The sequence below is a fragment of the Rhinatrema bivittatum genome, chromosome 9 (assembly GCF_901001135.1).
Source record: "Rhinatrema bivittatum chromosome 9, aRhiBiv1.1, whole genome shotgun sequence".
In the NCBI taxonomy this organism is placed as follows: Eukaryota; Metazoa; Chordata; class Amphibia; order Gymnophiona; family Rhinatrematidae; genus Rhinatrema; species Rhinatrema bivittatum.
In genome coordinates this window covers 12,723,653-12,748,674 of record NC_042623.1, presented here as the reverse complement: position 1 = coordinate 12,748,674, position 25,022 = coordinate 12,723,653, and the positions used below count along the sequence as shown (strand labels likewise).

At 46.4% G+C, this 25,022-nt stretch overlaps 1 protein-coding gene across 19 annotated transcripts in view; it reads left to right on the top strand.

Moving 5' to 3' along the window:
• The window catches only part of CELF2 (CUGBP Elav-like family member 2), a 653,507-nt gene that overhangs the window by 224,814 nt on the left and 403,671 nt on the right, over positions 1 to 25,022 (top strand). For 2 of the 19 annotated variants that reach the window (XM_029616659.1, XM_029616658.1), the window contains exon 1: positions 10,804 to 11,114. The exons of 2 other annotated variants lie outside the window; for them this stretch is intronic. In XM_029616659.1, coding sequence (XP_029472519.1) covers positions 11,026 to 11,114 — 89 coding nt within the window. In that variant the 5' untranslated portion in view covers positions 10,804 to 11,025. Of the gene's footprint in view, positions 1 to 10,073; positions 10,396 to 10,798; positions 11,115 to 25,022 lie in introns of those variants that run through there. 15 more of the 19 variants (XM_029616672.1, XM_029616665.1, XM_029616664.1 and 12 more) reach the window with 11 other exon arrangements.

Below are 25,022 nucleotides of genomic sequence, written 5' to 3'. Positions count from 1 at the left end.
TGCTGCAGACCAATGAGGACCAGCACAATGCTCCAACCTTGCTTCTTTCTGTGATTCCCCTGAGGACTTGTGTGTGTGTGTGTGTGTGTGTGTGTCCATGTGTGCTGTAGGCCTTCATTATCCTGCGCCTCCATAACAGCGTCTGCTGTGCCCGAATGTTTTCACAGGGGTTGGGGGTTTAAGCTAGCTTCCTGTCTTCTTTTCCCCTTCTCCCACAGAGTGGATATTTCAATAATTTAATGACAGCTTCTCTCACCAATACCGTCCTCCTTCGCTGAGAGCGGAGAAGGTGCCTGGAGTGGCTTGTCCTGGGCTGGATGCACGGATGGGCCAAAGAAAGGAACAGATAAAGTAAACCCAGCTGCATTTCAACTTCCAGTGTGAACTGGAGCGGATGTCGTCCTTTCCGGGTGCTTTGGAGCAGGCTGGCTTTTCCCATTGCTAGGTCGGGTGTTTAGGACTCAGAAAATGCCTGCACCAACGCTGTGATGCTGGGGACAGGCGGCTCCAGGTTGGCTGCTGCCCGGAACGTTCCCAGGCTTTCCACTTTGGAATCTTGCAGCTGTCTGGAGTCCCCGGAGAGGGATTGCATGGCATGTGCTGCCCAGTTGTCAGCAGCTCATCGGATTGTGTTGTTGCCCATCCTCAGAGGGCGTGTTTATTTCCTTCCCAAAGGATACACAAATGGAAGAACTAAGTAGGTGCGTGTGATTACTCTGTAGGTCTGTACTGGATCTGTAAGGGGGGGGGGGAGTGCTTAATTAACAGCACTCCTGTCAATCCAGTTGCAAGCAGTTAATTGTTATCGTGCTGGTGGTTTTTGCAGAGGCAGTATGTGCCTTCCTGCAGTAATAGACTGCAGGAGAGGGTTATGGAGGCGGGAGCAGGCTGCTGATGGGGAAGCAGGTAACTTGTCCGTACCTCTTCCTACAGAGGTGATAGCAGCTGTATTTCCCGCTGTTACAAGGAGGGCTCGTTTTCCCCTTTGCTGTCTAGGGCTTAATATCAGCGCAGAAATAGTCGCAGTTCTATTAAAAAAGTGCGGAGCATCAGGAAATGAAACATAAGCTAGAGGGATAGTGCTTTGTCGGGCTGGATTATAGCTTTCAGTGCAATGCATTAATGCCTCTGTTATATGAGAATTAAAAAAAACCCAAACAAACAAACCCACAACTGAAGTGGTAGAGTAATCAAATAGAAGTGTGTAAGATTGCAAACTACACCTTTGGGGTTCCAAAACAAGGAGGGAGCGTGCAATTCATATTCATATCTAGAAGTTTAATAGCCAGTGTACACTGGGTTAGAGGACATACAGAATCATTCAGGAGTGAATCAATACTAATTATTGCAATCAGGAGGCTTAATTAGCTTAAGATGCTGCTGATGGGGAAAGTTCATTGCGTACAGCCCTGAAAACACCTAAGCTGATGAAACCTGAAGGAACGCGCACAGGGAGATTTTTGCTGTATAATAGGTAGACGTAGCGGTTCTCCAGGGTATGTGTAGATGCACACAAAGAATTTGTGTGTGTGTTTTATCTGTATGGTTAGATATGTTTAAAGTGATTCAGATGCATCCGTTTCTAAAAATCTCTCTGTGACTCCTTGCCCATCATGTTCAGGAGCTGAAGTCGCGCTTGTAACAAGTGAGCACTGTCTTGGACAACAGGGCCTTGAAGCGACGTTTTCACTTTCATTTCACACTGAAAGGCGGAGGCAATAAGCCAAGAGAGGATACAGAAAGGAAAGGCATATTTTTCCCAATGAGCAGGGACTGGATGGATGCTTTCATCATTGGTTTGTGAGTGAGGGGCGCTGTTTTTGTAGCTCCCTGCAGGGTGTGATTAGAGAGAGAGATTTTAGTGGTGTGTTGTGTTGAATCTGTTTATCAATTATTTCATAGAGATGCATGGCTTTCAAAAAGGCAGAGAATAAATGCAAATAAACCGCATTATAACATGCCTTTGTTGTTTTCAAGGATTGTAGTGACGTTAATAAAATAGTTGTAAGAAACAGCAGAGAAGTTTAAGAGCTCCTAATATTTCTTTCTCACCTTCCTATCCGGCTTTACCAGAACTGATCAGCAGGTAGCGGCAGCCAATGCAAGTTTTGATTTTTTATTTTGGAGGGGGATGGGAGCTGGAGGTCCCATTTTTGCTGATAAATCTAACAGTTCTGCTTTGCTGCACGGTGGGCGAGCATTTCCCTGTGCTCTGACTACAAAGACCTGCAAAGCACAGACCGCTCGCTCCTGGCCCGGTTTGTAAGGAAAAGCCTCCATCTGCTCCGTGCCAGCTGTTTTTGGAGGGAGGTGGGGGGGTACGCATGATCTGATTGGCGACTATTTTAAAAAGCCCTGAAATGAGCAGCACAGCAGGCAGGCAGGGACCCCATCACAGGAACAATCCCAGGCACTGTGTACAGCTTCCATCGTTGCGGCAAGAAATCCCAGGGGTTAGGATGTTACGTTGGAGTCCAAGTTAATCCCTCCGGCCGCACGCCTGTATGCAGGATTCCTTTGCCAGTGAAATAAATGCGCCCTGCAATGGATGCCCTCCCGTCCCCATGCCATGCCGCTAGGGATTATCAAGTGCAGTCCCCCGAGCTCTCGCCTGCTTCTGCACAACCTCCCCGTGGCCCGGTCCTTGAAGTGGCCACCAGCCAGAGCAGCTTTCCGTGCCCATCGCCATGGGCAGCGGGAGCCGAATGGCCCGCAGCAATAACTGGCCAGGGTTTGGGCTGGACTGGGCTTTTCCCGGGCAAATAATGCTGGTAGGGAAGGATTTTCAGGAGCGGCTCGCGGTGGATGCCCACGGTGGGCACATGACTCCTGCCCGGCACAGCTGAGCACCTTCAGAAGGCTGAAGTGGCTCGAATGGAGGGTTGCCCCCGAGGGTAAAACTTGTAGTAACTGAAAACTACAAGAATCCTACCTACAATTGCAATGGAAGCTGTGAGATCAGTGCCTGATATTTGCAGATCTGGTTTAATGCCTTTCAGCTGGCTTTCATACGAATGATTTATTGACCATTTTTTGACTATAAAAAAAATTCATCCAAGGCTACAATCTTAATTTATTTTTTTTTTGCATTGTTAGTGCTGTTCAGTCTGGGCGGTTATGGTCTGTGCTTCCAGAATTACTGGTAGCAGAGCCGGGTTATCTGCAGAAGCACTGAATTTATCAGAACAGGGGGAAAGCGTCAGTGAAATCAGGCCCTAATTGAGTGCAACAGGAGGGTACCGGCCACAACACCCTAAGTGCCTTTTTACATATAAGGCCTGAAAGCATTTCGGAAAAGAAACGGGGAAAATATTATTATGAAACTTTGGATGCCAGGCAAAATGTGCAGGGACCCAGGGGTAAGACATTTTCTCACTCTGCCCCCTTCTCTCTCCAGCTTCTCCTGTTTTGTTTTTCTGCAGGATGGGGTGGCCGCCACAGTTTTTCCTCTCGGTGAGGGGAGCAGCCACAAAATGCGTCCTGTTAGTCCCACGGCGACGATCAGCACCCTACAGTCCGATTGTATTTCTGACTCAGACTCTCTTTCTCAGAGAAAAGGAGTAAAAGGATACAGTTTGCTTTCGTGTCTACGCTTCCCTTCATGGATAAGCAATCTAAAACTAGATCTGAGAATGCATAAAAAGCATTCTTACTAAAAATAATAATAATATACAGAAAGCAAACGTGCTCGGAACAGTTTCCTTCCTGGTAAATGCCTTTCTACCAATGCACTGGCAAATGAAACGGGGAATGTTAATACATGTTTTGCACCACAAAATCTTGTCTAATCATTTTAGGAAAGATTGTTTTTCTTTCTTACTTAATAAATGAAACAAATTTCCAGCACCTAGTATTGTCTGATTAAATTACTTTCTCATCAGTGCAGAAGGGAAAAAGTAGGACGAGCAGAAAGGGTAGTATAGCAGTGAGGTTTCAGATAATTGGTTTTCAAAAGAGCTAGGTTTATTTAAAAAAAAAAAAAGTAACATTTTGTATCTCGGCTGCTTTGTGGTGTCAGCTTTGGGATTTTGAGCTGAGATTGAATGTTGTATATGGGAGGAGGACAGGGGGTTAATGCCCCCCCACCAGGCCACACCGATGTAATGAGCATTGACAAAGCCAGAGGATTAAACCTCCAGTTCAAATCGTGTCCCTTAGGGATGTGGGGTGCTGGTTTAGGTTTTCACTCACCAGTTGTGAGTGGCCCCCTCCCCCAATGCCTCAGGTGACCACCTGGTTCTAGGTCACAAAGAAATGGGAGCTGTAAAAGCAGGACTGACCGACCTGTTCTGTCAGAGTCCGGTGGCTGCACCCTTGCCGGTTCTTGTCGGCTGCAGCTTTCGACTGGGGTCGTCCGCTTTGCCACGGCAGGATGTGTGTGGGGCGTACAAGAAAGCCGTGGCTCTGGCCGGAGCCCTACGAACTGAAATCACTATTGTACGAAAAAGTTTAAGGAGGATTTGTGCCTGTCCCCAGCCAGACCACCGTCTGAAGAGCGAATCTCCCGAGCCATAAAATAGGGGCTGGAGGGGAGGGATGCTTCATATAGTTATTGAATTGCTGAACATTTTAAAAACTAAGGGGTAAACTTTTTTGAAAGAAAGCTGCTGTGCCCCCATCAAAGCGGGCTGGACCCGCCCTGCCATTAATTTTTTTGTATTTATTTGTACGAGCGTTCATTCTTTTTAAAACAAATCTTTACAATCAAAACGAAGTAAACAATATGCCATTTTCTAATAAGTGAGACATACATTAGGAATCCAAGAAGTTAGATATAGATTGCCGAATGGCATGAACTGACAACTTAACTGCTACAGCAAGTTCATATTTATTCATCATACAGATAGTATTCCACCAAAAAAGCACAATTAAGCAATCTACTGCCCTTCCAATTACCAAGTGCCATTTGCAAAGCATGTGCTAGCAAGATATCCAACAACTTACGATGGTTAGCAGTTAACTTATCCAAAGTGGCGGAGGGCCGTAAAACAACTATTCTGTAAGTTATGAGTTGCTGAAGAGGCAAAATTCTTGTAATGAACTCCCAGACTTGGACCCAATCTCAATGCAACCATATAAGTGCCATCATCCTGTTCACAGTTCCAGCATATGCCAGATGCTTGCAAACCAGCTCTACGCAGTTTCACCGGAGTCCATGCCACCCGATGTATTGTAAAATATATAAAGTATTCTATGCCCCAACTGAAGTGGGCTGGACCCGCCCTGACAGCTGCACAGGCCTCAAAGCCCTGCCATCTATTTGCAGATTCTCAGCTCATCCTTCAGCCGGCGCACGCATCGCAGCTGCCTGCCTCCTCCAGAGCATGACAAAACACATCGGCTGCTTCAGGGCATCAGACCCCCTTCCCCCTCCATCTCAAAGGTGGGATTTCTTTCTCGGTTGGGGCTTGCACACCGCAGAATGCCCCATTTCTGTTAAGTGCTATAGTAATACGGAAGTTGAGACGAACACGGCTTCCCTCGGTTTTCTGGTTATATTCAAGCCCTAATTTAAAAATCCACCTTTTTGAGATTTAAATTCAAAAACTACACTTTCAGATCTTAGCCCTATCATTTTAAAAATATTTAATGTAATAAGTACAAGACTACTAGAAATGGCTTTATCTTGCTTGTGTGTCTCAACGTACTGGTAAGCTCCCTGGAGCAGGAGTGGTCTCTGATGTGTTTCTGTGTTGCACTGCCTACCCCTTGTGCTACAGAAATTGTAGCACAAGTTGTAGAAGTAATGCTGCTGATTGGTTCAAGGGCAGGGGGCTGAGGAGAAATGCTGGTTTATAAGCACTGAGGATCCCTAGTTGTGATGAAGTGCAGAGATCGAGTGAGGATTAGGGCATTGCCCCAGGATATAAACCGGGCAGGCTAGAAAGGGTTCTCATGGTGCTGATCTGTTAGAAGTCTGTGCTTCAGGGGTAGAGGCTGAGAAGAATGCTGATTGGTTCAGGAGCAGAGGAGCATGCTGATTGGTTCGGGGCAGAGAGGCATGCTGATTGGTTCAGGGGCAGGAAGGAATGTGATTGGTTCGGGGGCAGGAAGGAATGTGATTGGTTCAGGGACAGAGAGGAATGCTGATTGGTTCAGGGGCAGGAAGGAATGTGATTGATCCAGGGGCAGAGAGGAATGCTGATTGGTTGAGGAGGTAGAGGCAGAGAGGAAAGACTCTGGGGTAGTGCGACCCTTTTTAGATCGCAGGTGCGCTGGAGTTTGAAGGTGGAGCTCTCCCATGCAGTTAACACCAACACTGTCGATAAGTTTACGGTGCATTGGGCCGTAAACGGCGTGCTCTGCCTGCCCCCCCCCCCCCCCCCCGAATACACTCTGCATTATAACCATGTAGGAAGGAAAGGTCCGGATGATGAGCTAAAGGACACTAAGCAGGGGCACGGAAGCAGTGTAACAGGTTGAGCAGACCCTTTCAACCCCTTCTTACCTTCCCTTTATGTTTTAATTGGTCCTCATGTATCCATCAACATCTTATGGACATGGTTTCCCCTGGCATTCCTGAGTGCACCCCGCTGGGTGTGGAGCCACAGTAATACCCGTCCCTTTGTTTCTTCTTGCTGGGATGGACCGCCAAAGGCCCGCCCCAGCATCCAAGGTCTGAGACAGTGCGTGCCTTCCCCTGCCCTGCCTGCTTGTTATAAAGTGAGATGACTGGCGCACAGGGCTTGCAAGCCAAGCTCCATAGTTCTCTTATTCTTCAATAACAGTAAATAATAAAAGAGGGGTGGGGGGGGAGGAGAGAGATGCTGCTGGCCCTTAGCCTCATGTCAGAATGCAATGCCAAGAGGCAGGGGGAATTATGTATTAGTGGGGGTGGTTGGTTTGGGGTGGTGGGTTTTTTTGTTTCTTTTATGAATCCCAAACTGGCAGATTGGAATGATGCAGGTCTGAAAGGGCGGGACTGGTGCCCATTTAATGCCCTCCACCAGCCTGTGGTGCTGTGATATAGGCAGAAGCGAGTGGCAGCTCCGCAATAGGGAACTTATGGTTTGTTTGGTTTTTTTGTTCCTTTGTGCGCATTGATTGGGGACTATTGGTTTCTAGCCACACCTCACAAATTAGTGTTCTTTACTATCAGTGTTATCTTCCAAAATAAATCAACTTCTTTTTTTTTTTTTTTTTTTTTTTAAATCTCGGAGCTGTTCTATTTGCATTAACTGCAGAGCGCAGAAATAGTATTTTTTCTATAAACCCCAAAACACGCCCCACTTATGGAAATGGGACATAGGCTGGCGATAACCAGTGTGCCTTACTGTCGTGGGGAGGGAAGCAGTACCTGTAAGAAATGTATTTCTCCATTTTAGCACTTTTTTCTTTTTTTAAACAATAGTTTATGTATTTAGCTTGTTTGTCTGTTACCTCCTGAACTGTTTAACCTCCAGTAACAAAGTTCTCAGGACAGGTGCAGCTATATAAGAGCTAGAAACCTAAATAATTTATGCATGTAGCCCAAAATGTGAAAAAGGTTTTAAACCGAGGGGAGGGGGACGGGGGCTCCAATTAATTGATCTGCCTTTCTCTCTCTCTCGTGTTACTCTGTGAAGGGAGCACGGAGCTCTCCAAAGCCCCCCCCCCTGGCAAACGTGGCCACTTGCTGCCGCCCAGGCTCAGCCGCTGCATCCCGGATTCCTCCCGGATCCCCGGGCGCGGCGCGAGCGCTTCGGCCGGCCTAGCTTGCGTTTCCACGACCGCCTTGAATCCCGCGTTCCCTCCCGGGACTTCGGAGCCTTCCCTGCAGCCCTTTATGGCGAATTCCCGTGTAATTTACAAGAAAGATTTCAAACGGTGTACAGAGAGCCCGAGGGCCGGCACCCGATCGTTTGGGGTTGTTTAAATTGTGATCGGTCGGTTGGGGGTGGGGCTTTTGTAAGTGCAGCGATTGACTTTGATGGGCTGATTTGGGGACTGCTCCCTCCCCTTTTGGTTGCATCACTAAAGTTAAAAAATAAATACAAATTCTGAGGGGAGGCGTTTGGCAAAGGAAGAACTGCAAAACAGAGTCACCAGACTTCGGTGCACTCGCGTCTATCAAAAGACCTCATTGCCATCTAGAGACGTCATTTTAAGTGCATTCTTAAGATGGGGTTATTTGCAGTACCGAGACCGTAAAAATGCAGGTGGATTTGCGCCGTTGTCCCGTTCCTAGGCTTCCACCCCCCCCCCCCCCCAGCTGAAATCCGCAGCGCAGCAAGCGAGGGGCGGCTTAGACAGGCAAGGCCGGGCCCCCGAGCAGAAGGTCAAGCGGGCTCACGTGACGGTGCTCTGGCTTTCTCCAGGCCCTGCGAGCCAAGCCAGCGCTGTTTGCAGCTGGACGGTTTGTAGGGGAGCTGGCGGGAGAAAGCACGTCAAAATAAGGCATAAAATTAAAAACGTCATCAGCCATCTTCTCTAATAAATCATAAATGAGCATAAAGCATGGACAACTAAAAACAGCAACTGGTCACAGCCATAAAATAGATGAATAAAAACAATTGTATCCCATAGATCCAAACCACCAACCTCCAGAAATGCTAATTCAAGCTAAAACGTGATAAACCAATGGAAAGTTGCTTTCCTCCCTCACCAGGACACCTGCATCAATCTGAACAGGCTGAGCCCTCCTCTTTTTTCCCCCATCCCATGCATCTGCAGTTGTAGTTCTGATTTCCAGAAAACAAGCAGAGCTACATCTCCATGCATGCACAGGGGCAAAAACCAGGACCGGTTGTTGATCTGGGTGAGGAGGTAAACCTGTCCTCATTGTTTCCACAGAGTGTGGAGTCAGCAGTGGGGAAAAAGAGTGGAAGGGCATGCAAGGCAGGTGGCCTGGATCCCATTAGTCCTGGCTCACTTCTTCAAGGGATCTTATCTTATGATCTTGCCACTTTATATAGGGCTTTTGCAATGCCTGTACTAATTGTCATTCCAGTAAAGTTCGTTGAAGCAGAATCTTGGGAAGTATCTAGGAGAGGAGGAGCTGCAGCCTAGCACCCTGTTTCCAACAGTACCCAATCCAGATTACAAGTACTTCGCAAGTACCCAAACATGAAGTAGATCCCATGCTGCTACTGATGCCAGTAATAAGCAGGGCTATTCCCTAAGTCAGCTTGATGTAATAGCAGTTTATGGATTTCTTCTCCGGAACTTATCCACACTTCTTTTAAACCCAGCTACACTGACTGCCTTAACCACATCCTCTGGCAACAAATTCCAGAGCTTAATTGTGCTACTTGCTAACTTCATGGAGTGCCCTTTGGTCCTTTTATCTGAAAGAGTAAATAGATTCAAATTTACCCATTTACCTCATTTTATGGTTTTATAGACTTCTATTGTAGGGCCCCCCCCCCCCCCCCCCCCCCCAGCCCGCTCTTCTCCAAACTGAACAGCCCTAACCTCTTTAGCCTTTCCTCATAGGGGAGCTGTTCCACCCCCTTTATCATTTTGGTTGCCCTTCTCTGTACTTTCTCCAGTGCAACTGTATCTTGTTTTGAGATGCAGCAATCAGAATTGTGCACAGTATTCAAGGTGTGGTCTCACCATAGAGCGATATAGAGACATTATGACATTTTCCGTTTTATTTACCATTCCCTTCCTAATAATTCCTAACATTCTGTTTGTATTATCCACTATGACACCTAGATCTTTTTTCTGGGTGGTAGCTCCTAATATGGAACCTAACATTGTGTAATTATAGCATGGGTTATTTTTCCCTATATGCAACACCTTGCACTTATCCACATTAAATTGTATCTGCCATTCTCACAAGATCCTCCTGCAATTTATCAGAATCCGCTTGTGTCATTTGCAGATTTGATCCCTTTACTTTTGTGCTACCTGTTTCCATATCATTTATAAACATAAACAGATATTATAGATCTTGTATATATGAATAGACCACTGGCGCCTATGCTAGGGTGCTGATTTTGAAGGCCCCCCCCCCCCCCCAAAGTGGGATTCTTCCTGCTGCTGCTGCTTCCTGGAGGGAGAAGAATCCCCTGCCCTCGGTCCGGTCTTGCCAGTAAAGTATGGCAGTAGTTGGGTGGAGGAGGAAACCAGGGGAAATACAGAATGAGCCCTGGGTGGGGGAGAGGAGGCAGGAGATCCTTGCAGTGGGAGAGACTTCAGAGTAAAACAAAAGAAAGAGAGGGAGAGGGCGAGTGGAGCTTATATTCGCAGATCGTCTGAGACAGCAGAGCGGTCCTGGCTTTCTGGCAGCCTCTTCTGGGCGCGGGCTGCTGTCTGCAATGCTGCACGCAAATGGAAGCGCAGCACAAGGCACGGGGAGCTAAATAGAGAAAGTCTGCCCGCAGGGACTGGGATGGAAGATTTGGCGACGCTGAAGCTCTCCCAGTCCGGCTTCCCTTCTGCACATGAAGCTTTGCTGGAGAGCTGGAGGTTTGTTCTTTCGTTTTCTCCCTCTCGGCTTGGTACTGCTGCTGTGAAAATGTATCGGGCTGTATCTCTAGATGTGCTTAAAAATCTAGGACGAGGAAAAATCCATAACACTAGCAATTAAAAAAAAAAAAAATCCAATACAACCTCGCGCTAGCAGCGGGGCAGGGGAGTTAGAGAGTTGCCATAAAATCTGGGTCACAGCAAGGAGGAAAAAGAGCACGGGGATGGTGTGGCGCGAGCGTGCAGCCGCCGCTGGAGCGCACGCACATTCTCTCTCTCTCTCTCTCTGACCGGGGGTGCAGGGGTGAACGATTCGTGTAGGTTGATTTTTTTTTTTTTTTTACCTACAGGAATAAAATGCAAACCCGGCGGCTTTCGTGACCCTGCAGAAGGAGAAACGCGTTCCTCTCTGCTGTGTGCGCGCGCTGAGCACGCGGCAGGGGGAGGGGCGTGGGCGTTTCTCTCGCGCCCCGGATCCAGCACCACCTGGCGCTCCGTCCGTCCGTGTGTGTGTGTGTGCGCGCGCACGCGCGGGCAGCAGTCTGGCGCGCGCGCTGACGGGGATGTGACAGCCGAAGGAGGCTCGCGCTGCCCGTCCGAGCCCCAGGCAGACAGGGAGGGAGGAGGACCATGACCGCCGCCGCCGCCTTCCAGCTCGATTTCCTGCCCGAGATGAGGGTGGACGGCCGCCTGCTGCTGCCGCCGCCGCCGGACCGGCTGTAAGTAAATCGTGCGCTGCCCCTACGACTGAATTCAGCTTTGAGCGCCGGAAGCCTGGGGTTTGCTTTGCAGGGAGTTGTGGTGAGGGCTGTCTTTTTTTTTTTTTTTTTAATGTCCTGGTTGCTTTCTAAGTGTCAATAGCATAAAGAAGAATTGTAAGAAACGTGGGCTTTGTCTCGTATGAACTGCACGAAGGGAATCTCTAAATAGCACCTTCGAATTGCGCGCACGTTGAACATCGCACTTTTTCCTTACTTGCGGCGTTGCCGACGATTGTGAGACGTGTCAGGCGCTGAGTCGAGGTCTGGAATGTGTTCCTCCTCTGTTTACTTTTTTATTAATTTTTGGTGAAAGGAAGTAGGTTTACTTTACATCGTGTCCACAGAAAGCAAACGAATCCCTACCCATGACACGTAAGGCAGATGCTTCAGGGCAGGCAGCCCCATTTCTGTCCAGTGCAAGCATGGGAACAGGTAGCACGCAGCTGAGGGTTTTAGGATTGCACTTTGAGTTGTATTAAATGGGTTCTCTCCGCAGATTCTGGACTCTGGAAATGGAAAACGGTGCCTGCAGAAGCATCCGGGGTTCACTTGATTTTTCTCTCTTCTGTCTGGCCATCCCAGGACTGTTCCAAACCTCATGACCAGGTTTTCATGCCCTTCCTGAGCTCCACCCGGAGTGGGGTCCTCGGGTCACGCTGCCAAGTGAAGGAGAGCACAGTCGGCCTTGGTGTGTGCGATAGGTGACCAACATCCAGTAATAGACCCCTTTCTGTGCCAGCCGACATTCTCGACTTCTCGCAGGATTGAGATGGCTGTAACCACCTTCATTAAAATATTGAATTTCCCATTCATTCCATTTTACTCCCTATAAAACCGATCCATTCAAGAAGTGCCCCATTGTCCCCTTTCTCTTTAATTTACTTCTCAGCATGGGAGGGTGATGGTTCCTTTGCACTGTCTTTTGCTGAGTCTTGTTAGTGCCGAAAATGTGCTTGCACCCGTCGTGATCAGCTAGGTCCAGCGCTTTCTGCCTCTCCCAGGCTGGAGCTCCTATGAACCTGAAAGATTTGCTCAAGTGTAACTGACGAGGGGCTGATTTGTGTTCTTAAGCCTCTTGCGATCAAGTTTCTTCTTGCCCTCCCGGGAGGTGAACAGCAGGTCCTCTCCCTGGAAGAAAATTACCTTTCTGACCCCCAGGTCGGGCTGCTGCTACTGAACCGGTTTAAACTTTGCTTCTTAGGGGAGGCTCCAGCGTCCCTTGCCTGAAATACAGAAGGCTGTGTCTTCTTAGCAGAGAGATAAACCAGCCCCAGGAAATCCGCACAGATTCCCCAGCGTATTGGATGTGGGTCAGTTCGTGTCCTCCTCCCTCTGACAGTGTCCGTGGGGCTTTTCTGCTCCTGGTGACAAACACATGTGCAGTGTTTGCAGGAATTCAAAGGGTAGCTGTTTTTCTTTTCGGCATTGCCGTCTGCCTTATTCCGTGCTTAGTTTGTGCGTCCTACAGACCCGCTGGGTTACAGAGAGCTGGCAATTCTGTTTTATTGTTTGTTTTGTTTAAACTTTATTCGCACGAGTCATGCATGATGCATTTTATCTTTTCCGCGAAGAAAGGAATGTAATTGCGGTGTTAACATGCTTGAGTATGTTGTTTTCCAGTGAAAATACGGACTTGACAATTAACGCTTTGTTTCCTGTTTTGTATACCAGATCATCTAAACTTGAGAGCTACTGATTTGATTATATGCATGCATTCAGCTTGACTTAACAAATGCATATTATCACATTTTTTTGGAAAGCCCCCGACATGCCCAGAAAGGCAGATCCCAGAGATGTGGGTCTGGTTTTATATAAGAATTAGGGACTTGTCAGCTGTTGGAGTCACTCGGCTGCTGTTGTGTTTTATTTTATTTTTTAATGTGCTTACAGCACTTATACAACATGTGCAGAATTGGTTCTTCTAAGCCCCGGCTTTCACTACAGAAAAACTGTTTTTACGTAGAGAATCCATGACTGTAGTGCATTTTATGGCGACCAAAAGGAGAGCCACTGCGATAAACAAGTTGTCACAGCCTAATCTGAGGCATTACGCTTTGCTGATGGGCCAAATGGCTTTGGAGATTTATGACTACCACGTTTGATCCATCTGTCATCCAGTCAAGAATCCCTCTCGGATGAACGTGCCAGCACAATCACCTGCTCCTAGAATAAACTATAAAAGCAAAGCAAATGAATTGAGGACCCATTTGCCTGCTCTGGATGCACACCGAATAACAGATCTATCTTGTAAATCTCTTTTTTCATTTTCTCTTTTTGGATACACTTGCACAGGTTATTCTGCATGTGGGTACCTGATACATTGGCAGACGGGCATGCAGTTTGACAGTGAGTGATGGGCCTTTCGCCTGCTCTGCATGCAACCTTACTTCCACTGGAGCTCATTCTAGTGGGCGCGGAGGCAGTGGCTTTGTTTCGTAAGTGGCCGGGGATGAATTGGGCTGTGAAGAGGGGCTCTTGGGCAGACCGGAAGCAGGGCATGCTGGAGTAAGCAGCCTAGAAAACAACACAGCGGTGCTGATGTGAGCTCCTGGACACGGCTCGATTGGCCTGGTCTTCAGAATCTGCTTTGAAGCGGCTGACAAAAGGCAGAATATAAATGTTAAAAAACCTATGTATATAACTGCGAGCGTATATCCTTTTCTCCTTCGCTGCTAAGACCCTGTCCGGTCAGGTTGCCCTTACCCCGTGGTATCTGGATAGCCTCCGGCTGTGGGTCTCTGAGTTACTTTAGTTCATCTGTTGGCTTCTTCTCTTTGTTCCTGGTTCGGGGGGGGGGTGAGGGCGTTCGCGTACCTTTCTCTCTCATCCATATGCCGGAGTCTGTGCCATCTTCTCAGCGGTTCCTTCGCTCTAAGACTCCTTAGCCTAACTGGGCTTCCTGTCCCTTGAAAGTGGAGAGGAGTAAATGTTTACCACCCCCATCCTGAGCTGCAAACCTTTTTCTTTTTATTTTTTTAGTAGCTAACCCCCCTTTCCCCTCCCGACATGCAGGCCGCAGGACCTCTGCCCTCCAGGCCGGACTTTGGGCTCGCTGCTTGAAGCTGCGGTATTCCACCAAGGGAGGAGCGACGCCCGTCCACATCACATGTAGGGTGCACAGTGTCGTGGCGGCTTAGCGTGTGGACTGGTCAGCTCCTGCGCGTCAGGTTAGGGCAGGGAATATGTGCTGCGGGAGAGCTCGTATGACACATCCCGCTACTAACTGAGCATCGCTCTTGCATGGAGGCCCACGCAACGTATCTTTCGCCAGAGTCGCTTCACGCATATTACATCTCCTCGGCAGTCACTGCGTCGGCTCGTTATCCATTCCCGCGTGCAGTCCAAGCGCCTCTTGCTCACCTACGAGTGCCTTCGCTCTGCAGCTCCTCGCCACCTCTCCTCTTATCTCTCTCTCTAGCCCTCCTCGTGCACTCTGCTCACTGGGCAAGTCCCTCCTATCTGTGCCCTCCTCTGTCACCAGCGTCTAATCCGTGCTTTCCTCCTGGCTGCTGGAACAGACTTCCTGAGCTGCTGTCTTATGCCGCCTCGCTCTTGCTTTATTTAAATCCAATCTAAAAACCCACCTTTGTAAGTCTTAAGCCTGATTGTCCTCCTTTACATATTTATGTCCCATCTAACAGCATTAGTGCTAAAACATTACAATTTAAAAAATTAGGAATGAATGAGAAAGCAAAACCAGAGCATCTGGACAGTCACCAAAGGCATCGGTGAAGAGCAAGGATCTTCGATTTCTTTCGGAAAACTTTAAAATCGGTTCTTGCTCTCAAGTCTTCCAGTAACGGATTCCAAACAAGAGGCCTAGTTCCCGAGAAGGCCCGATTACGTGTATCTTGGACTCCTAGTTACCTGGAATATAGGGCAAGTTTCTTGACCTGTATGTTTGTCTTGATTAGAGTGTAAGCTCTATTGAGCAGGGACTATCTCTTGTGTGTTGTTGTTGTTGTTGTTTGTACAGCGCTGTGCATAGCGATGTTAAGTTGTAGAAGTAGTAAGCCGCAACATGCAGCGGTTGTAGTGCTCCTGGTATAGTGCTGCAGTGAAAGATCCTGAGCTTGGATACCTTGAACATGATAATTGGGGAATGTCTGCATAAACCTTCACAGTCACCTGGGATACAACTCCCCTCAGTCTTTTGTGGCTCCTGGGCTAGGAATGTAGAACATACCCTTGCCCTAGTAGCCCTGGGCATTACAGTGGGTTGGAAGCTGCCATTGCATGCCATATCGAGTGAGTAAACGTTGTAGTAATTTGACTCTACCTCGTGCTTTTCTGTATTTGCATACGGGACCTTAAAATACTTTCCCCCAATAATTACACTTCAGAGACATCTGTAGCCGGTATCGGCGGATCCATTCCATGGGCAGGATGTTTTATAACCCCCCTGATAGTGGAGCAAAGCAACTGTGGTTCTGTAGCAGCTCAGCTGAGAAGGTCACCTGGATCACGACACTCGACTACTGCACCAGGAGCCATTTGTAGGTCTCCCATCCGTGCACCAGGATGAGAGCCCGTGGTGGCACTCAAGTGCCCATCAGCAACATCTCTTTGGGATCTCCAGCAAAGAGCCATCCTGTGACCATTTCCTGTTCCCCTAGAGCGGGAGTCTGCCTCCCTAATGCCACTGCAGAAGGGGGAACCAGATGCAGAGAGCACTGGGACAGTAGCGGGCGCTGTGACAGTAATTCAAAAGTGCTTCACGGTAATAAAAATGCAAGCACAGGCCAGGTACTGGGGATTTTTAACTTGCAGCAGACCCCACGCAGTTAAGTTTGCTGCACATAAAGAACAGTTGGTGAATTTCCTGTGCGCAGACTGAAAAAGATCCCTGCACCTCGTCCCCTTATTTCTCAGCGCAGCTTGCAGTCAGCTACAAAAATTCCAAAAATTTCAGATTGGAATCCAAAAGCCCTGCGTGGAGAGTCGCCGTGGCGCTCTCATGTTTTCCATTTCTCACGCGCAATGCGTACGTTTTTAAAATTGTAGTGACCTTCGCTGAAGGCACTGGCAGTGCGGGTGCGATGCCGCCGAACGTTCGTCTTTACTGGGGGCGAGCCTGGGGTTCTGCTCTCTTTGCGTTTTTGGAGGGCGGGATGGGGAGGGGGGGAGTTTGCTTTCCGTTCGTTGATTTTTTTTCCCCTCGGGCCAGCGCCTCCCTGTATCCCTCCTCCGCTGGCCGCACCACCGAGTGAGAATGAATGCAGCTGTCGTCGTGCGTTTCAAACCCCACTGGTCATTGCCTGACACCACCCCCCACCTGTCCAGAACAGGTTCTAAAGAAAAGTTTGCTGAATGGCTGTGATGGATTCCAGGGCAGCCTGACAAATTGCCTTTCCAGCTGAACAATTATTTGCCCAGCTGTTCCGGATCCCCCTGGGCTTTTGACTGCCCAGATGCAGGCTTTTTTCTTCTAAAGGGGCTAAAGCAGAATGTGTTGGGGTTGCATAGAAACATGAACAATATAGAGGTAATGATGCATATAGATGTACTGTCATATGTGTATATGTCTATAAAAAGTATATGGAAGGGCTTAAATCAGAAATGAAAATGTGTATATACAGAGAGATAACTGTACATATACATATCATATTTAGTAGCAATGTGCACTCAGTTTTATGACCTTTTTCATTTTTATTTTTGGGAAATTGTGTGCGCTGTTAGCAAATAGCACGTGCTATTTTGCAAAAAAATGCACAATTTTTTTTTTGGGGGGGGGTTGGTTCATTTGAAAAGAACCAAAAATGGGCTCATTTGTCTCATTTTAAATGAATGCACATCCCTAATATTTATATCCCATGTGTACATACACTTTACTCCAGCATAACAAAAACTGAATATTGTCCGTATAGTTGGAGCAATAGATTATCTCTGAGTTTGTGTACAGTATGTGTTATGTATTGAGCTCTCTGTGTGCGCTTTGAGATATATTGGCCTGGCATTTGTTTAGCTGCAGGAACTGATTTTGCCCATCTTGGACTGTCTTGCATACCAGTTTGTCACCAGTTGTTGATTTTTTTTTTTTCTTCTTTTTTCATGCACAGAAAGTTACAGGTCATGCGTTCCCATGCATATCTCTTTATCTCTAATGCATGCTTTCCCCTCCGTGCCCCATCCTCTGTCAACAGTGCTGAGCCCGTGCGGTCTCTCCGGGCACAAAATCAGCTAGAAAGTAAAGAACCGTGCGCTCCAGGAGTAACTGGAACATGGATTGGTCGGCTGTCACGTAGCTGCGGCTCTTGCACGTCTTGCCTGGGAGGTGTAAAAGATGTGAAAATAACAGGAGTGGGAGTGGGAGGAGGGTGAATGGCTCAGAGCAGCGGCCCAGCATCCACTGCTGTTGCCTGATTCTGCAGCAGATACGGCTGAATTCAAGCTAGAGAGAGAAGCTGGCGCAGTTCACTTGCCAGCCAGAGGCCATCCTGTTTGCCATAGCTTTTTGACCCGCTCTAATCTGTGAGGTTTTCTGCCAATGAGACACCCTCCACCCCCAAGAGATGCAGGGTAAATCTCCTTAAGGGCTGTGGGGTATTTTACTTCTTGGTTGAAGCTGTCTTTTCCCCATGAAAAGGGGCGTATCTTAGGTTTAAAACGTCCGTGCCGCCCTTTCTTACTTACTCCGGTGTATATTTATGAACTGGGATAGATTTCAGCCTTTCAAGATACTGCTAGTGTTTTGCATTTGGCGAACAGAACAGCCATTCTCCCAGTTATCAAACCTGTTTTAAGTATTTTTCAGGCAGACTTAGGGCTGGGGTCTGGCACTGCAAGCCTTCGTTCCACCTGTAGCCGCTTTACACCTGTACAGCAAATAGACCCGCCGAGTCGAGCACTGTAAGCACCGGGGAAATTTTTTTTCTCCTCACCCAACTTACTGTTAGTCTAGTCCTTTGGGCTGGGCGCCGTGCAGCAGAGCTGATTCCGAAACCCTGCAGTCGCGGGCCCCCAAGGCCGGCAGCTAGGTGTCACCATTGCTTGATGACTGCGGCGCCCTCTTCCCCGGGGGCTGTGGGTGTTGTCACCTCAGCTTCTCTAGTCCTGGCGGACCTGGGAAGTAGAGCTGGCAATTTTAACCCAGGTTCCCCCCCCCCCCTCCCCCTCCCTCTCGCGGGCATGGAAGCGAGTGGCACCATCACTGGGGCCACCAGACCTGCCCCCAGCCAACAAAGAAGCCGGTGCTCTGCCAGCTTCTTTCTCGTAATTACACATTGCCTTCCGACCTCAGCTTCTGGGAACCCCCCCTGCTCAGTAGCTCGAAGGGCCACTGCTGACTTCATGTCTAACGTTATGAATACACCGCAGGACACCGGTTTAAATGCAACGCAGCGTTCATCAGGGCATTAGTGAGACTGAGATTTGTTTTAAAATGATTGCTTATAGGAGCCTTGTTATTTTCATTGAAAAGGTCATATATTTTGTTTTAAATATTGGGAATCAAAAAGGCAGAAAAGTTACTACCTTACCAAGAAATGTGATTTTTTTCCTCCAGAAAATATTTTGCTTCTCAATGCATTCATTGCCCAGGATCTTATCAGGAACACTAGGACAGACTGCAGTTTTGCTTCTGAATCTCATTTGTGACTAAGAGCAGCAGGAGTGTGTAAATTTTCATGTTTTTTTTTCTTTTCTAAATATAGAACTGGGAACACGTGTAGCATGGGGCACAGTAAATGCAGGTGAACGTTCGTTCATTTGCATCCCTGCGCCAGGCTTAGCCGAAAGGGAGATCTCCGAGAGAGAGAGGTGAGGTGGGGGGGAGCGACGATGGGGGAGAGTCACAAAGGAGGTCAGGGGCCGGGCGAGGAGGAAGGGGATGCCGGGCAGGGTGGGCGAAGAGACTTTTGGGAATTCGGGGGAAGCGGCTTCCTCGCCTGACCTAGTTTTGTATTCCTGTGAATCGCTGGCAGGGAATTGGTATCCCACAATGCCCGTCTCCACCATCCGATGCGCGAGACCGTTAGCTCCTCTCGGCCTGGCATTGGGAAACCAGAATGCAGCTCTCTTTGATCCAGTCGGAGGGATTAGCTGAATTGTAGAGACTTGCTGTTTAATTGTAGTTTACTCCATCAAGCTTGCCTTGCCGTGCACTGACGAAGAAGGCTAAGGAAGGAGAGAGAGCCTGAACGGGAAGATAAAAAGCTCCAGAAGAGGAAATGGGGTTTCAGAAGTAAATCTAGTAATTAACATTTCATAAGGACAGCTCTTTAAAAAAAAAAAAAAAAAGGGGATTTCACATTTAGCGACCATAAATCCCCCTCCCTGCTGCCCCTGTAAAAAAAAAAAAAAAAAAAAAAAAGAAAGCTTTTTAAAGCCAATTCAGGAGCAGCTTTCTGTGCCCAGCCCTCCCGGATTTTGGAACTTTAAATAGGAAAGACGTCTTTAGTGTGGAAAAGGGAAGCGGGGCGGAAGGGGGGTTATAAATGCTTTTTAATGTGTTTCGGTGGGGTAAGACTTGCCTACAGCTCCCGGCTGGGGGGTGCAGAATGTATGGGGCAGGAGCTACGTTTCCCCCAAAGCACTCTTAACATCAGGTAAACTCGTAGGCTTTAAAAAAGAATTCGTAAGGGCCTCCTTAAGTGCCTGGAGCGTGCTCAGTCCAATGCGAGGATTTCCGTTCCTTTGGAAATAACCCCTCGCTGTTCCCTGGTGCCTTTGGAAGTGATTTTAATGGCGACGCGGCACGATCCCTTGCCGTGAACCTGTCTGTTGGGGAAGGAACCATTTCCTATTCTAGCGATGTCCCTGGTGACGTGCAGTATTGTCGGCCGCTGAACTGTAAATTATAGTAGACATGAATGGAAGAATAAAAGTAAAGATCAGGTTATTGTTTTAACGAGCCAGCAGTGACGTCACTAGTAAACAAAATATGCTTCTCTCCGCATTAGGTGGGTTGTATGATCTTGAGAACGCAAAGTTGTGTTGGGATGTGGCCAGTCGCTAGCGAGTAGTTTGTTAGGAAAAGGCATGCCGTGGATGACCAGATAAAGGTTGAGCCAGTAAAACCAGCCTGGCCTTTGGTTTTGGCTGGCCAGATAGGTCTAATCGTTAGCGAATGGTATTTTAAGAAAAGACATATGGATGACCAGATGAAGGTTGGGTGAAGGCTGGTAAAAAACCAGGCCTAGCTTGGGCGGCATCTGAGCAGGCTTAGGATCAGGAACCCAGGAGAAGAGGCATGGAGCAGAAGCACTGAGGCAGGGATGTAGGTCTGGAGGTAGCGTAGGAGCAATCCTAGATTAAGCAGAGATTCTGTAAGATGTATCCCAGCAGTTTATTGTACCAGCAAATGCTTAAATATTGTCCCCAATCAGGGCACACCATTGCAGTGCCCAAGCACCTGGTAACTGGAGATTTAATGTCCCCCTGCCCGTTCCCTCTGGGGTTGCCAGTTCAAGCCCCAACAATCCTTTCATAATTGTCTTCCACAGCTTGGTTGGTGTTGATTCTCCTTTAAATAGATCCGGGTAAACTCTGGCTCTGGGTAATTTGATACAAAATACATGTCAGCTTTGCCCATCATGTTACCTGCTAGCTAGAGTTTAAACATGTTGGTCTCATTATTGTTCCCGGTATTCAAGTTGCACTGGACTATGACTCTCTTATTTATGTGTATATATACGTAAACATACATAGATATCCATTCTTGATTATCTTGTAGCCAGGCTTTGCAGAAGTCAGTAATTGCTGGTTTCTCAAAACAATTAGTTTCATTACTTTTAAATATTTTAATTAGGTTTCAATGTATTTTTAATTGTTTTATATCTTATAGTAATTTTGGCTAAGGAGTCCAAGTTTAGTAATGAATCCCTGAAGTTCCAGGAAATGCCCGTGAAGTTGGAATGGAAGAATTATGCGCAGGGCGCCTGCTTGTAAAAAATCAAGGAATGTAAGGAGCAGTTTCGAGAAGGAATTACCCTCTCTAGAGAGAGAGAGAGAGTCCACATTCTAGGGATATTATCTAATCTCTGTTTCTGAGTAAGGAGTTGGATCCAAGGGTCCCATCTCTGCGTCTATGGCATGAGGCCCTGTTCTTTCCTAATGCCTGTGAGTGGGATGCAAAGAGGGATGATGAAAGCTCAGCTTGTATTTTGCAAAGTGAATTTCCCAGCTAGTGGAAAGTATTCATTAGTTGACAGAAGCGGGTTGAGATGTACGTCTGATTTTGGGAGACATGACTGGTAAATGAACCGATGCGCCATGGGTTTAGAACGTTCCAGGGGCAGGGATATTAAACCCGTAGACCGTAATGGACTTGTTTCCCTGAGAGCAAAATGCATGAGATACACGTGGCATTGGTAAGTGTGGTACCAAGAATGATGTTTTATTTACTTTTTTTTTTTTATTATAGTATCCAACTAGAGACCTTTTTGAAATGCATACAAGAAAATGAACTAACTGCTGATGAAAACCTTCGTTATTAGGGTTACAACCCAGGCGCACTTGTAATTGTCCAATCCATTAAAACTATAGAGGAGCTTAGTCACCTAGATGGCGATCTTTGGTATCACATTCCATGGTATTTGCCACTGTCGAGGGGCTGTTTGATCACTTCAGCATAATCATGCACCTTTATGGAGTAGCCTTTGTTTTATGTGAGAACAATTGAGTGATATAAAAATGCTGATACTCTCCCCGGCCCCTGAAGCAGATGGTAATCGTCGAAACGCTGGCAGGGTCAGGCATTTTGGACAGAAGGAGCAGAATAATGGACTCTAGAGCTAACCACAACCATAGAAGAGTTTCCAACATAGTAGTAAGATAAGTGATTTTTGTTATGGGCAATAAGTATGTTCCCGTGTGACAGTAAAAAGGGAGAGAAGATTTGAATTGATTTTACGTGCAAAGGAAAACACTAAAATAATTCGCATAAAATAAAGGCTACTGCCTAAAAGTTCGTGGTTATATCAAAGTGGTTAAATGGCCTCAACAGTGGTGAATACCACGGTATGTGATACCAAAGATTGCCATCTAGGCGAGCGAACCCCTCTATAGTTTAGTGGATCGTTCAGTCGTATAGGGGGGTAAACTGATAAGGCTTGTGCTATCCTCTGGTTTACCTGTAACTTATAACAACATTATTCTGTGTGTACTTTGTGCTCTGGCCATTAGGATCTCCTTTCAGCTGTGCCAACCCTAGCGTGCGCCTGTTGGCAATGGTTGCATAGGTAGGTTTACAGTTAAGAACATAAGAACACGCCAAACTGGGTCAGACCAAGGGTCCATCAAGCCCAGCATCCTGTTTCCAACAGTGGCCAATCCAGACCACAAGAACCTGGCAAGTACCCAAAAACTAAGTCTATCCCATGTTACCGTTGCTAGTAATAGCAGTGGCTATTTTCTAAGTCAACTTAATTAATAGCAGGTAATGGACTTCTCCTCCAGGAACTTATCCAATCCTTTTTTAAACACAGCTATACTAACTGCACTAACCACATCCTCTGGCAACAAATTCCAGAGTTTAATTGTGCGCTGAGTGAAAAAGAACTTTCTCTGATTAGTATTTCAGAAGTATTCGAATACCTACCATAAGGAAGCATCGCAAGAATATTCATGGAAAATCCCCCGCATGGGGAAGACGAGATCCCTGCATTCGGAAATATTCAGCAAAAGCCATATTATAGTGAAGTTATTGGACTTGACTATGGTGTATGGTATTAGTGTTCTTAACTGGGCATTACCTCATGGGTATGAGTTGACATCACAAGGCTCTTCCTATCAACCAATCGGACTGCAGCTCTCTAAAATCCATTTTAGAAAATGTAATGTTGGCGACTGCCAATTCTGGTGTAATAATGTAATTCCTGGTCTCTGAGGATCAGGGCATAGAGAAGAAAATCTTCTATCTGTAATACACTGATGGATTTAACAATTCCACTTTCTCCAAAGAACTAAGCGTAGTACTTGAAAACATTTGAAAATTGGCTTTTTATGTGCCTGTACATGGTTTCCTTTATGCTTAAAAGCTCTCAGGGACACCCTGCTAATTGGTTTGCTTGATTGGCCGAACAAATACTTCTTTTAACAGCTGAAATGTTATCCTCTGCAGTGGAGTGACAACAGGATCATTCCATGCTAATTCCTGGCAGTAGTATTTTTACAGTCATATTTTTTTTTCAATAAAGAATTTTTTAATTAAAAAGAACGAGGGTCCTATGGAGATTCACAAATACTTTAACGTGATGGTGTTTTATATCGTATCAGCAAGTATTAGAGACTGAAAGAGAATGCACGTTGATGTTGTACGATTTTTTTTTTTTTCATTGTTAGCCAGATTTCTCGGGAAGTGCCATCAAGAGAGAAGCAGGAAATCTGCATCCTATCAATCATATATATATACCATAATATATTTCAAGAAGACCTATCCAAAATTCTGGCGTGGTGGGTGGCTCCATTCATTTTTCCTTTTCACCGTGATTTCAACACTTCTTCTGTAAATGCGGGTACAATGAACATGTGCGTTTCTTGTGATTTATTTATTTATTTATTTATTGGTTTTTATATACCGCCGCTCATCAAAGATATCACGTCGGTGCACATAGAACAAAAATACGCAGTTGCGTGTACATATAACAATATAATAATAGCTGAATTCCATAAAACATTAGAACAGTTACATATGGTATCAAGAACAACTTATTTAGCTAATAATAGATGATAAAATAGAGTAAAAAATAACTGTGAATGTACAACTTTAGTATCAGGGCAAAACGGGGTGGGGAACAAAGTGGAGCGGGAATGAAGGAGAAAGGGTCAGGAATGGAACAGTATATATACATATATACAGTGGGCAAGATCAATGGTTATAAAAAGGTAACAAAAGTACTAGGAAAGAACAGGAGAGGGCTTAGTTAAATTAAAGTTGAGAGTAATAGTTTAGGGAAAGGATAGAAGGATTGATAGTTTAAGAAAGGGAGTAAAGGAGTTAAGAAAGATAATGTGAGATAGTAGCATGTTAGGAACAAGAGAGTTAAAGGGGAACATGTAATAATCAAGTGTAGGCTTTAGTAAAAAGCCATGTCTTGAGCTTTTGCTTGAAGGTCTTAGAGGACAGTTCAAGGCGTAAGTCAGTGGGCATAGCATTCCATAGTGTGGGGCCGGCTATGGAAATGGCACGAGCTTTGGTAGATGCATATTTAAATAGTTTAGGTGAGGGGGTTTGTAGTGTAGCAATATAGGGATTTCGAATTGGCCTATTAGAGTTATTAAATTGAAAGGTGTTGGAGGGCCAGTTCATTTCTGGGTTGTGGAGGGATTTGTGAATGAGTGATAATATCTTGTATTGTATACGATAGTGGACAGGGAGCCAGTGTAATTTCTTAAGTATAGGAGTAATGTGTTCCCTTGTAGGTGTATTAGTGAGAATACGAGCTGTCGTATTTTGCAGGATTTGTAGTGGGTTTATGGAATTTTTTGGCAGACCTAATAGTAACGCGTTACAATAGTCAATTTTCGAAAACACCATAGATTGTAACACGGTACGAAAGTCGGAGAAGTGAAGTAGAGGTTTAAGTTTTTTGAGTGTATGGATCTTAAAGAAACACTCTTTAAGGGTAGCATTAATAAATTTTTTGAAGGACATTTGATCATCTAATAGTACTCCTAGATCACGGACTTGTTGAGAAAAATGTGTGTGTGGTGGAATAAAATTTATTGAGGGTGTAGCATGTAGGGGGGTAGGAGGTGAAATGACCATAAGTTCAGTTTTTGTGGAGTTAAGGGCAAGCTGGATGGAGTTTAAGAGGTTGTTAATTGCGGTGAGTGTAGATTGCCAGATTTCCAACGTTTTTGGAATAGAGTCAGTAATGGGAATAAGTATTTGTACGTCATCGGCGTACAAAAAGTGAGGTAGCT